This window comes from Tauraco erythrolophus, chromosome 21, assembly GCF_009769465.1.
Source record: "Tauraco erythrolophus isolate bTauEry1 chromosome 21, bTauEry1.pri, whole genome shotgun sequence".
Lineage (NCBI taxonomy): Eukaryota > Metazoa > Chordata > Aves > Musophagiformes > Musophagidae > Tauraco > Tauraco erythrolophus.
Window position 1 is genome coordinate 8,313,870 of NC_141485.1, and position 13,496 is coordinate 8,327,365.

At 43.0% G+C, this 13,496-nt stretch overlaps 1 protein-coding gene across 1 annotated transcript in view; it reads left to right on the forward strand.

The window, feature by feature from the left end:
• LOC104377372 (SPNS lysolipid transporter 2, sphingosine-1-phosphate) overlaps positions 1-13,496 on the forward strand; it is a 118,680-nt gene that overhangs the window by 25,529 nt on the left and 79,655 nt on the right. The window contains exon 2 of the mRNA XM_086624891.1: positions 10,796-10,861. Within this exon, the coding sequence (XP_086481017.1) occupies positions 10,796-10,861 (66 nt within the window). The remainder of the gene's footprint in view (positions 1-10,795; positions 10,862-13,496) is intronic.

Here is a 13,496-nt window from a genome sequence, read left to right on the forward strand (position 1 = left end):
AAGTCCTGGTTATGGTGCTCTAGAGAGAACGGGGAAAGCAGGCGGATGAAGGGGAGCAGCATGCAAGGGTAGACTTGGAGTAGCTTTATCCTCCTTTCTTTATGCAGGATGACAGGCTCGTAAACCTATTTGCCATCTTCAGCAGCGGTGTCTCAGAGATGCTTAAAGCATATATTTAACGGCAAGGCCCGTTCTGGGATTACTAAGGTTAGGGTAGGTATTTTTATCTGGAGCTAAAAGCTTTTTCCTCTGGAAGTTAAAACAAGAAGATTTAGGTCGCTACTTGAAATAGTAGGGCTTCGTTGGTTTTTTTTTAGATTTCCTGTTGGTTTAGAAGTGGGCACCAAGTTGGCATCACAGTTTTATCCAGGATTTCATCTGTGGAGGATATGTTATAGGCAATTCCAGTTTTTCCTGCTTTTGCACTTAAAGCCTCATGATCCTCTCCAGATCTAGGTCCCAGAGGGAGATTTGTGAACGTTAACTAATATCGCAGAGCCACTTTCTAAAATCAGTGTGCAGCTTGGCAGGAGTGCTGGAGGTGTGCTCAGATGCCCCCATGCTGACATGAAGCTGATAAGCAGAGCTCTTTATTAGCCCAGGACCACGGCAGTAGATGTGTCATGCTTTGACTGAGAAACTGGTGGTTCTGCACAGGAGAAACCTGCCTGGAACGTACCTGACGTTCTGTACCTGGTTGCTCTTCTTCTGAAGGCCACTCTGTACGAGGTACCTCTGCATCTGGAATCTCCCCTGTGTTTTATAAAACACTCTTTGTAGTAAAAAAGAATAGAAAGCTCTTTACAATTACATCCAAATATACCAGCATGCCCTGGCCAGCTTGTGATGTTCCAAGATAGCTTTGAGGCATTGCAAAGCAGAAGCAATATGCAAATGAGAAGAGATGCAGTCATTTGGAAGTATGTCCAATCTGAGTGCGTATTTCTACAGATTTGATAGAAATCTTCTTAACTGGAGAAATTAGTTGTCATCTACTGTAAATCCTCAGTCACCAATTACCCCAGTTGCTCACTCATATCTCAGTCTTGTGTCTCACAAAAGTGTGTGTGGCTATAACAGGGGAGGGAGCGGGTAAAAAATCCTCACTCACTAGAATCTGTGACATTAGAGAACATAGAGACTTCCTTCCGTTAGCCTTCACAACCTTGAAATCTGCATTTTTTTTATTTCTCTCTAAATATTTTTTTTAGTTTCATGTTTTAAATTGCGTCTTATTATAGTGAAACGTGATGTATTGACAGCCCCAGAGACATAGCTGCTTGTGCATAGAAGGTACACCTGATAGCACAGGCTTTCTGGTGGGCTTCATGTTCCCAACCTGCCAGAAAACATCGATTCCGACGGGCTGTGTCAGAGATGAGGTAACGGTGCAAGTTCTCATGGTCTGTGTGAACGAGGCAGGCAGCAAAGTGACCAGCTAGAGGTTAGGCTTGCATGGAATGAGGTTGAGAACTGTTAACCTCACGTCATGCACGCCATTAGTTCTCGGTTTAGTACTGTTAAATTATTTGCATGTGCTTTGGCTGGTTGTAAGGGGGTAATATCTGCCTGTTTACTAGATAAGGTGTTACCAAGCCTTCAGCAGGACATGGTCGCATGCTCCAAATGTATTTGGTTAAAATACCAGCAAGAAGATGTAAAAGTAAAGGCATCACATTGATTCTGAGAACAAGAGCCTAATGGTTCTGTATTGTCTCTAGAAGAATGTGTAAATGACTTTTTCCTTTGTTGATTTTGTCTGGGCAGAAAACCATGAGAATAGAGCCCTGAAGTCCACAGCCACATCCCTACAAAGCCAGCAAAAATCTCCAAAATCTCCTCCAAAAGAGATTTTGGAGATATTTATTTTAATTTCCTTGCAGTTTGTGGCTCATGCCAGTTTCCTGACTCATTGTCACTCCGGTATGGTGATACGCCAAGTTTTCCAATAAGGAAAACAAGGGAGTGGTGAGTCACTGACTGAATTCATATGCACTTGATTTGCTCTATCATTATCTATACTGGTTTTATTTATTTTAATTAGTTCATATACAAAGTCTCTGAGATATGTTTCATCACATGAATTGGCTAGACTTGTTAGTCTTCTGTAAAGATTAGAAAGCCAGAAGACAACTAGAGCTTTTGGTGGCAGGCCCGTTTTTTTCTGCCATAGCATGCGTGAGGAGAGTATGAACAGGGGGAGTCTCTGAATTTTCTAAGATTTGAATAAGTGAAATAATAACGTTCTTATTTTTTGAGGCTCTGCACTTTGATCTGAAGATCAGTGAAGGCTGCTGATTAGATCTCAAAGGTCACCAGAATAGCCCCTTTCCTCGGTAGAAATGGTGTTTTGTTCTGCGTTAGAGCAGAGGCGTTGCGGTGCGAAGCGTGCCTGGCTTGGTTTGTGTGAGTTAAAGAACAAGAAAAGGGTCTGAGTTGAGTCCTGAGACAGAGGTGCTGGGTATGGGAGAAGGGTCTGGCCAGCTTCATCGGAAAGCTGTTAATGATTCCTGTCATTTCAGTTGACTGATGTAAACCTTGGCTACTACTTATGTTTCTGTAGGTTCTTTAAATTTGTAACAGCTTCTAATTTTTACCATGCCACATAAAGGAATCTTTCCAAGACTCAATGAATAAGTTTGGTTTTGAGTTCAGGTCTAGGTGCCAATTCATTTTAACCTGTCCTTTTAGCCAAATCATGTCATTTATCTCTAATTGAAGTCTTCCCTTGGCTTGTGGGAATTGCAAGGCTGATTAAGATAGGCTGAGGCAGGAGTGAAATTAAGGATCTCGTCGTAGAGAGCTGTATGGTGGCGGTGGAAAGAAGAGTGAAGTGACACTGTGAGCTTAGTCTCAGATTTGACCCATGTCATTTTGCAGTTTCACTGGTGAGAACTGGTGTTGTGTTGGATCATGAATGGAAAATCTTCCGTGTTTTGGAATTGATTTAAGCTCCTGGGCTCATGTTGGCCGAGTATTCCATGTTCCCTATTTGACGAGGGCTTCCTTCCCAGCCATAGTCCTGGGAACAGGCCTGCACTGTAATTAGGGAGATGAAGGATTTGATTAGGGTGTGGTTTTGCCAGTGAGGCACCCAGCATTTGGCAGCCATGGTTGCATTCAAATTCCTGTTTGTTTTGTTTTGATTTATTTTTTTTAAATCTAAGCAGGACTAGCTGTCCTGTGCTGCCTTCCCTAGACGCCCTGACCCTGCGTTAATGATGCCTTGTGCTAATCAATTCTACACCTGATGAACTTTTATCTCCTCCTACTCTTGCAGGCAATTTTGTGCTAAGACTTTGCATACAATATTACAGTGGGGCTTGAGCTATGTGAGAGGAACAATCATTCATTACTACCTAGCCCCTGCCAGAGAGGGAGAGTTTTTTTTAAATATATTTTCTTCTCCAAGCCCTTGGTTAATTACATTCCTTATTTTTTTTCCTAATGCTTAATTACTTGTTATATGTCGTACGGGTAAGCCAATAGCCTTTGGGAAGGAATGAATAACTCAGATACTTCCCCACAGATATTATAATAATGATAAAAACATTGAATGGAAAAAGTGGGTGTGACAGGTGGTGCAGGTCTCTGAGGATAACATTGGTTTTCGATTCAGAATAGGAATGTCACTACAAAGCAGACAGAAATTTTTTTATTTCGTTTCCCAAGCAGTAGTGTGCTTGGCAGAGGGTACAGCACCGATCCTAAAGAAAGCCCACCAAAAATGCTGCTCCGGATAAACAGCAAGTCCTCCTGTGTGTAGGAGCTGCAGGCGTATGCCCCTTTGGGTCTGCTCTCCATTTCAAACATCTCATCTTCTGAGATGAGCCTTCACCCCCTCACCTTTGTGTACGTGCAGGTAGCAGGAGGCTCTCAGTGTCTGCGAAGGCTTCGAGCTCTCGCGCTTGCCAGCTCGGGGCTTTCGGTAGCAGATTTTTCAGTGGCCATTCCATGGCCTGTGAAGGATGGCAGTGCTGGGTGCCAGGACTCTGGCTCATCCCAATCTTCAGCCTGAACGGCTGTACTGGATTTCTCTCCTCCGAGTGCTCCGCTTTATTCCTTGGGGAAACGCCTTTCTGAACATGCCGCTGTGGGTGCTGGCAGTTTCTTTTCAATGCTTTCTAGGTCACGAGTTTCTTGTGTGTCAGGGTGAGCAGATCTTAGGAAACCCTTGTTTTGATTTGTCTAGTTGCTGGTTTGGTTTTGTTTGTTTCTTTTTAATCCTGCAACACTATTTCAAAACCCAAGACTATTTCACTAGTGCGTATTGTCATGTCACGCAGGAGTGGAAATTAGTTTTGCAGAAGGAAAGCCTGTGTGTATGTCCCAAGGAAGCTTCTGTCAATGTTTCCAAGCACAGCATCACCCCTCATTTAGCAATACTTACAGAGCAGGACTGCTTCTTTTTGCATGTAAAACATGGAATGCTTTCATGGCAATCCAAAGAAAAGGGTAGTGTAGTTCTAGGCTTGCTAGCTCTGGTAGCAGTGGGAATTTATCTTGAGGTACAAATATCAGCTGGGCTACCATGGTGGTTTTCTGCAGCTGAGTATTTAAATAAGGTCCAGATTGTGAAGCCGGTGTTTAACAGGTAGTGGGTGGCTGAGCTGGAGCCGGCTCCTTTGAAGCTTGGGGATGTGTGTGAACTGCAGTCACACCTTGGGGTTGCAGTGAAGATACAATCACACAGACCTCAGAATAAACTTCTCCCCACCTAATCTTTTCACATGTCTCAGAACAGGCAGGTGTGTACAGCGCTCCTGTGGCTCCCTAATGCGTTATTTGAAGCAGGTTGACTGTGGCTGCAGGCTTGAGGAAGAGCCTGATGGTAGGAAGGTGGCTTGTGCCTTTAATGGCTAGGAGGCCAGGGCTTGGCTATCCCTGCTTAGTTACCTCCACCTGAGGGAGCTGGTCCTGGAAGAACCAGAGAGCATAGCCCTGGCAGGAAAATGTCTTCCTAAGGAGGGAGAGGTAGGTAGCAACAGGGAATGGAGGACAAAGAGTTGTCAGTAGAAAGTCTGCTCTGCCTCTTTGGGAGCCAAGAGGGTGTGAGTCTGGGTTCTCCTCCACCTCCTTTGAGGCTTCCCCAAAGAGAGGTGCCAGTCCAGGGCTGCAGTGGGGCAGGAGAGAGGGTGCTGGGGGCAGACACGAGTGCTGTCAGTGCCCAGCCTGCCTCGCCTGGGAAGTTGTGTGCTAGTTCTTTTCAAGCACCATAATTTTTCCCTATTAAAAGATACCTTTAAAAATGCATGTGCTTTTTAAGTAGGTAGTTATGTTGGCCAGTGGTTGTGCCGCACACGTGGTGTTGAAGGGATGTGCATTGGCCTCACCGGTGCAAGGCTTGGTGAGCTGCAAACCTCTGGCTTTGTGAAGGTTTGCGCTCTGTGCACAGGCTGACTCTGTATTTTGCACCTGCCTTGGAAGCAGTTTGAAATCAAATCATGATGTTTTATTTTAGAGACTGGAAAATGGAGCTCTCCTAGGGAAGCTCTAATGTCTTTTTGCTTTGAAATTGTGATTTCATTGTGCCGTAGCTTATGAACACTGTTTCTTCCCGTGGCGACTCTTTATTCATATATATGGGAAGCAGTAGTTAGATGAAGAGCCCACGTTTCTTTTACATGTAAAGGATATCCAAGGCACTCTGCATGCTAGATCTGCTATGGAGTGGTTCTGCAAATGATGGTTAACACAAGAAACATCTGTACTAAGATGATCTTCTATTCAGAGCATCTTTTTACCCCATATCGGATGACTTTACAGTCCTGCAACTTTTTTGTTTTGTTGTAGCTCTAGTCAGAAACACAGAAAGCCTATCTAGGCAAGCAGCTTGTGTCTTGCGTAATCTATACCACCTACCTCCCTGTTTGAAGCCTGAACCACATGCTTCCAGGAAAATTTGCCTTTCCCAAAGCATTTACCCTAAATCAGAGATAACTTAAGCTATTAAATATGGGCCTGCATTCCAAAAGCTTCAGAATCAGGTCTTTTCTATTCACTGTTTGTGAAATGGCTGTTAAAAATGGTGATGTACTCTGGATCCTGCACTAGATCCTGGAAACCATCCGATGCTGTGAATGGATGAGGTCAGCCACGTTCCTCTTCTTCATTTACTTGATGTTCCCTCCCTATCTAACACTCCACACCCAAAGACCTTTTATCCTCCAAATTGCTCTTAAAAGTCCTCTTCATGCCCAGTGCCCGCAAAATTCTGATAACTGCCTTGGTGTCTTTGTCAGGTACTTAGATACTAGCTCAGGCCTAGTAAGGTAACCTTGATAGGGCTGAAGTAACTAGTCATTCCTCTGTCTGGGTTTCCCAGTAAGTCCTGTGTCTGTGCCCATCTTGATCAGCACTCCTGGCTAGGTGTTTCATCTCATTGAGTTCCAAGCTCTACATCAGCATTAATAGTGTCTGGTTCAGCTGGTAAGATACTTTGAAAGGTTGGCACCATGTTTCCAGTATGTTTATTCAGACCTGAAGATGCCGAATATGCTAAATAAATAATAGGTGATAGCACTAACGTGTGCCACGTAATCATAAAGACATCCCAAATGGCCATCAGCCCTGCTGAGAGGCTGGCTGAGGAAGACTGGTGCCTGTTAGCTGCTCATGGCTGTTCTGAGATCCTCCTGGGACATAGGTATGAACTTCAATCCGAGAAAGGCCTGTCAGCCACATATGTTGGCTTCTCTTTCTTGGATTGCATCAGGTGTTTGTGAGACAGCTGGGAACACATCTCCACAACATGATCATTGTCCAGAGCCTGGCTCCAGCTATATCTCTGCCTTTCCATCATCTACAAGCAGAAGGGAAAGTCAAAAGCTCTATCATTTTCCTGTATTCTCGTCTGGTCCATCATTGCTTAATTGTATCCCTAAATCTTATTAAAGTTTCGGGTGAGTCATTGGCATGGTGAGGTAGAAACAGAGCTGAGCAAATTTAAGAGAGGAGGAGTGTCTTCTCATGTGAGCGTGCTGAGCAGGAAAACTCCCACAGCAGAGAGAAACTCCTATCACTTCCTAGACGTGTTGCATCATCTGCTTGCTGCTGCCTCTAATTTAATGCTGTAAATCCCATATCAAAACACCTGTAGTCCAAAGAGAATATAAAATAGACTTGGAGTAGGAAATTCATGCCAATTAGACATGCAGATCTCTCTTAATCATCTGAGTCCTTCTTCCAAGCTTACACAGGACCTATAATTGTGGTTCTGTATTGTCCTGTTGCATTGACTATCCACAGAACCCAGTTCCCTCTCCACCAGCAGATTAAAGTGATAGGCTTAATTCAAGGTGGCTACACTTCAGTGTCCTAAATGTGTTTCATTTGTGGCTACAGTAGTTCAAGCTTGTAAAACACCTTATGATCTCTCGTGGAAAAAAGCACTGTAGAACTGTAAAGCCATTGTCATGGGACAGATAATTTCTTTGTAACGAGCTGGGAGACCACCTCTGCTTTACTGCGTAGGCACCATGATAGTCTCTTGCACTTGCTGTTCTGGTTTCCAAAAAAATCATCTTTTGGAGGCTATGTTTTCCATCACATGTGAGGCTCCTGTTCCTCGTAACTTTTGGTGGTTTAATGTGCCTCTCTGGCATTCTGGCCTGGCTGGGAATATGTTGCTGTAGGCAGGGCAGGCACCTTTCAGGGAGCTCTGGAAGTACATGTGAGTACATCACGGGATTAGGAGCACAGAATCCCAGAGTAGTTGAGACTGGAAGGGACTTGTGGGGATAATCTAATCCAACCAGCCTGCTCAAAGGGTCTGCCTCCTTAGACAGTGTTAATAAGGCAGGGGTGCAGCTCTTAGTCTCCCTTTTCCATCACTCAGTCAGTCCCTTTGGTACCCTGTGGCAGGACAGTTGCCATTTTGCTTCTTGCACAGGTGAGATTCTGTCACTGGCTTCCTCTCGACCCTCATGCACCTGCTAGCTTAGAAGGTGTGAATCCTGCTCGGTGATCACTTCAGCACAGAGGTTTCTGCCATGAAACCAGCATCAGGGTAGTCTGTCTGCACTAGCTTCAGGGCAATTTGTTTTTTCATCAGTTGCCATCCTAACTAGCGTGTTTGCTGGGAACAGTACAGTTGCAGTGTCCCTTAGTGCTTTGTTTTTCTTTGCAGACTTTGGGTAATATACTTGTAGCCTGTTTCGCAGAGTTTAATTGTTAAAATGAAAATCTGTCATCATGTCAGTGAGAGTTGAAGCCCCATCCTTCAGGGGATGCATCCATCCAAAGAAGGATGGATGCAAAACTTAGCCCTTTGCTGCTGAAGTAAAAGAAACTGCAAGTTGACAGGCTGAACAGGAGCATGGCATCCATGAGGAAGTCATTTGCCCATGGATCAGGAGGTGAATGGGCATTACTTTGATCTCCCAGTGTTGTACCTGCTTGGATTAAGTCTTGTTCTTTTGAGAATGTTGATGGGTTTATCTTCTATAAAATTGGGATTATAGTACTCACAAGTTGTTTGGACTTGCTGAGCTTCACCTGATGTGGGCAGTCTGGGACCAACCAATAATAGAGCACAAATTGAAGGTGTTCAGAGCTGATTGAGCTAAGTAAGGTTTCTAGGTTGGGTTGAAAGAGAACTGGGTTTTTTTTGCGAAAGGGTGGGACACCAAGAGGAGCATGTAAGTCATCTAAGCCACAGAGAGTTCTGCTAGGCAAATGCAAAATTTATTTTTGTTCATCAGATATTGCCTGGATAATGATATCTCAGTTATTAATGGAGCAAATGAGGGAAGGAGAGCCAAGAAATGCCAGGGCACTTGGAAAATGGAGGTAAATCTGCCATCCAAGAGCAAGCTAAGAATTACAGTAGACAGCAATGCTCTAAAGGAGAAAAAAGGCCAGGGAAACACTGTGTCAGGCTGGATGTAGTCAGGCACTTAATACTTTAGAAAATTGCAGAATCACAGAATAATTGAGGTTGGAAGCAACCTCTGAAGATCATCCAGTCCAAGTCCCCTGCTAAAATCAGGGTCAGCTAGAGCAGGTTGCTCAGGACCGTGTCCGATTGGGTATTGAACATCTCCAGGGTTAGAGAATCCAAAACCTCTCTGGACAACCTGTTCCAGGGTTTGATCACTTGCACAATAAAAAGGTTTTTTCTTATGTTTAAATGGGATTGCCTGTATTTCAGTTCCTGCCTTTTGCCTCTTTTCGCTGGGCACCAATGTGAAGAGCCTGGCTGTTTTCTTTACCCCCTTTCCTTTCAGGCGTTGATACACATCGATCAGATTCACACCCTCCCCACCCTGAGCCTTCTCTGCTCCGGGCTAAAGAGTCTGATAGAGAGAGTATGGAAGTGGGGATTGTTGTAGGAGGTAGAAGGTTGAACTAATGTTACTGGGCAGATGATACCAGTAGTCTAAAGCCAAACTGAATGCTGCCCTTTGTTAAATGGTTACGTACAGTAATGTAGAATAGTACAAATGAGCTTTCTTGCATTTTTCCTTCCTTCTCTGTATCTTTTTTTCCTTTAGTACCTTTAATTTATGTCTGTTTTCTTGGCATTGTCCCACATGTCTTCTGGGAATAGTTATCTCTGGGTCTTTTATCTCTCCGTGTTTGTCATTTAGTATGATCCTGGCAGTCCCAAAAGCTGAGATGTTTATAGTGAGCGAGTTCAGGTCGGTGCTTAGTTGATTCCCGTGACCTGCAGTGATGAGCAGAATCACTTTGGATAAAGCCTCGGATCAAATTTTGAACTGGAGGTGAATTTTTATAGATGTTCAGTATAGTTGGAGAATGGTGTTTCTCATTTTTTAAAAAAGTAACCTTCATATCCTCAGTTTTGAGGAAGACAGTAGCCTAAATAAGGAGGTCCCATGAGAGCAACTGTCTGTCCCAGACCCAAGAAGTCAGTGCTGTTTGTTTAGACCATAGACAAATGCTCAGGCCTGTGGGTCTGTGTCTGACACAACTGGACCATCTACAGCTTGACAAATGTGTTAGAAATGTGTTAAAAAAGCTCTCTTGTAGGTTTTCCCTGTTGGCTAGATGGTTACAAAAGCTGTTTGTATGTACCTGACATTACAGGTATTTATATGTTCTATACCCAAGGGCTAAATCTACCTGACTATGTAAATACTACAAAACCTGTTGTTTTGCTTATGCCAATTAATATATTGGGGGTTCGGGGAAGAGAGAAGATTGGTTTGGGTTCTACTTGTAGTTGCTTTAAAGCTAAGCATTCGGTCACTCACTCACCTTTACTAAAATTTATTTTCTACATCTAAATTTATTTTCTACATTTGTTTTGGAAATGAGACACCCCCCCCACTCCCTATCGAACTAGCTAAATGTGAAAACTTCCATCATAGTTCCTATCGATGTGTCGTATCTCCTCTCAAAAGAGATTTGTTGAAACTTGTCTTGGAGTCAATTTTTCTGTCTTGTCGAACCATTTGAAGCACCTAAGGTGCAGAACCAGCTTCCCTGTATTTCTGTAAAATAACAGAAGTAAAGGATTGGGATTCTGCAGAAAACAAGCAAAAAGAAAACCCTGATCTTATTTAAGTAGAAAGAAAGACCAGTTTCTCATGTATGAGGATTTCATTCCCAAACTCTGCATGATGTTCTATCCGCCTGCCTCGGCTGTTGTTGTAGAAGCCCAAAATTATTGAGTGTGCATGTACAGAAAAGAAGCCAGTATGCAAACTGTAGAAGTTGTGTGTCTAAACTACTGGAAATTGAAGCTTTGCTGATGCTTCACAAAAGGTTTGAGTTGTATGCTTTTCAAAGGCTGAAGGTGCTGAGTTTCTTCTCTCTGTTTTCCTTGCAGGTGTGTTACTAGACATCCAGCAGCACTTTGGAGTCAAAGACAGTGGGGCTGGCTTACTACAGACAGGTAAGAGCCTTTGCTTTCTCCCTGGTTTTTGTAACCTTTCTCTTCTCAGAAGAGTGCTTTCAGATTTCTTCATTATGGCCCTTGGGCACATTGGCTGTGAAATGTACTCTTGCTAGGGAGATGAATGAACATGAGGGTTTTCTTGTTTTGATTTGCTGGTGAGCAGAAGATCAGTGCTTAGAATGACTTGAGTGCAGAATGGGCCAAAAGCAAACAAACCTAAAGATACTATTTATGACAACTAAATTAAAATAGGAGACAGCTACTTCCCTTAGATCAGAAAACTCATGATAAACCAACAGCAGGATCCTGTTGTTCTCGCTTGTCTTAACTCTCTGTAGGTTGGTAATAAGTGTGATGTATGATGCCCTTCCTGTGCTCTACAGAGAATCTGCTGAACGTACAGTAATTGGGAGTACAGTGTGGCATGAAAATGTAAAACTCATCAGGACAAGTACCTCAAGATAAAAACTGCAGGAAAGGCTAGCAATCATTGCATTCATGGTAACTCGTGGATTAACAATATCCGTATTATTTTGGTGCTGTTAGCTTCAGACATTTCTCTCCTTGTATTTAAGGAAGAAGGATTATTGCAATTGTGATGTCCTTTTAACATAGCAGGCATTTTGATGTTGCAGACGTCTACAGAGAGAGCTGTACAGCCCCAGGACAAACCCAGCTTTTCTGGCCTCTGGCCCTGAGGTGGTTTAGAGGGGTGCCTTTGTCAACGGGCTGGATTTGATGGCATTGAGTAGCAGTCTCATGTAGTTATGACAGCACATTTGGTCTTTATGGAGAGTTGAAAGGACTAGCCAGAGAGCAAATGTGCTATTTTAAGGAGAGAAACAGTCTGGTTTGGAAACTTACTACGGAATTATTAGTTGGAGTCATAGATTTGTGGTGCTGTGGTTGTCTGGTCACTATCATCTGTCTGAGGGAACCACACTGGAACAATTGTATATCTGAAAACAATTAGAATTCGATTAAGATTATAAATAGTGTGCCAGAAAGACTTTTTCTTATGCTATTACAGTGGATACCAAATGCCCATCAGTAGCTTATCCATGAAACCATAACCATCAATAAAGTGTATAAAATAGTTCATTCTTTATGATCACACTAGAGGTGAGAATGTCCTGGAGCTCTGTCAGTTGGCCTTTGATTTCAAACTTAGGCGAGCCACTGCAGTATCTTCTTTTTATTTTCTGCAGCCTATGGCACGGCAGGGTCCTCATCTGTGATTACGGTTTCTTGGCAATGTTGCAATACACACAGTTAATAATTTTGTATTAGGGCTTTAAAAGTGCTGTCCTTGAGAGAGCAGAGTTCAGCTAAGCTGATGTGTGCAGCACACGTCCAGAAGAGAAGGCCTGAGCTTTGCAAGTGTTGCTGATTACAAGTAACATCAATCAGTCATGCCCAAAGTGGCACTGGTTGTCCGTCAGGCTCTTTTCTACAGCAATTATTTGTATTTATTTATTGTACTCAGAGGAACAGGTCCTCAATGTATCGCTAGACACAAAGTGCCTTCAAGAAAATATTCTGGTGGAAAAGGACACTTGCCAAAGCATGTATTTAATCTTCATTTCCATCAGTGGATGAAATCCTTCTGCAGATGATTTACTGACAGCAAGTAAGAGCTAAGCTCCAACAGGGCATTTCATTTGTTAATTGCAAAAAATGTTATTTATTTCTCTAGCAAACATACAGGGCATCTGAAAAAGTGTCACTGAGATATTGCAAGATTGCTGCTGTGTATGTCATGAGTTTTTTAACTGATAACTCTGCTTTAAGAAAAGCAACATTTTTCTCTTTTTTTTTTTTTTTTGTTGTTCATCTGGAAACTGAGGGCTTGACTTAGCCCCTGCAATGTAGATAATAATGTGTTAATCACAGTGCCATCACAGGAAAAGAGTTGTCACAAAATAAAACACCATTTCATGTAAGTAAGGGTAGGGGCACATAACCAAAAACTTATTAACTGTATTACTTCAGCTTAACAAGTTTCTGTGTTGGCAGCTGGCCCATGGCTCACGTACCCTCAACCCTGGTGAAATAAAACACGCTGGCCTAAACCACCGTAAACACTACTTTTAATCTTTTTTCTGTTCTCTAAGTCTGACCTCTCTAGATGTGCAGATTGGGGAAGATGGGTGCAGAGTGTAAAAGCATCTGACCAAGGTTGCAGAGGAAACCTATAGTAGAACTGGGACCAGGACTGATGTCTCCCAGACCTCTGCCTTAACCTTGAACGGTTCCTTTGCAAGCAGAGAGACTGAAATATCATTTTATTCCCAAGAGATGGTCCAGCTAGCTAATTGAGTGATGTGAGACGAAAGACTGCTCATCTGAATATGTCCTCTGAATAAAGAGTGAATTAGTCCTCAGGTTGTTAATCCTGCATCTAAATGAGTCCTAAATTAATTTACAATGTTAATGAGGGGGAGTGAAGTGTAATATTCACTGGCAGTTCGTATCACTCATCAAACAGGCTTTAAAAAATAATAAAGAAAATCCTTTTAACTGAGAAACAAGGCTGCACACAGTTTTAAGAAGAGATGGTACTGAAAGCTCAAGCAGCAAGGGGAGAAGGAATCCACCAAAGGCAACGCATGACCCTGCACTGGTACCACAG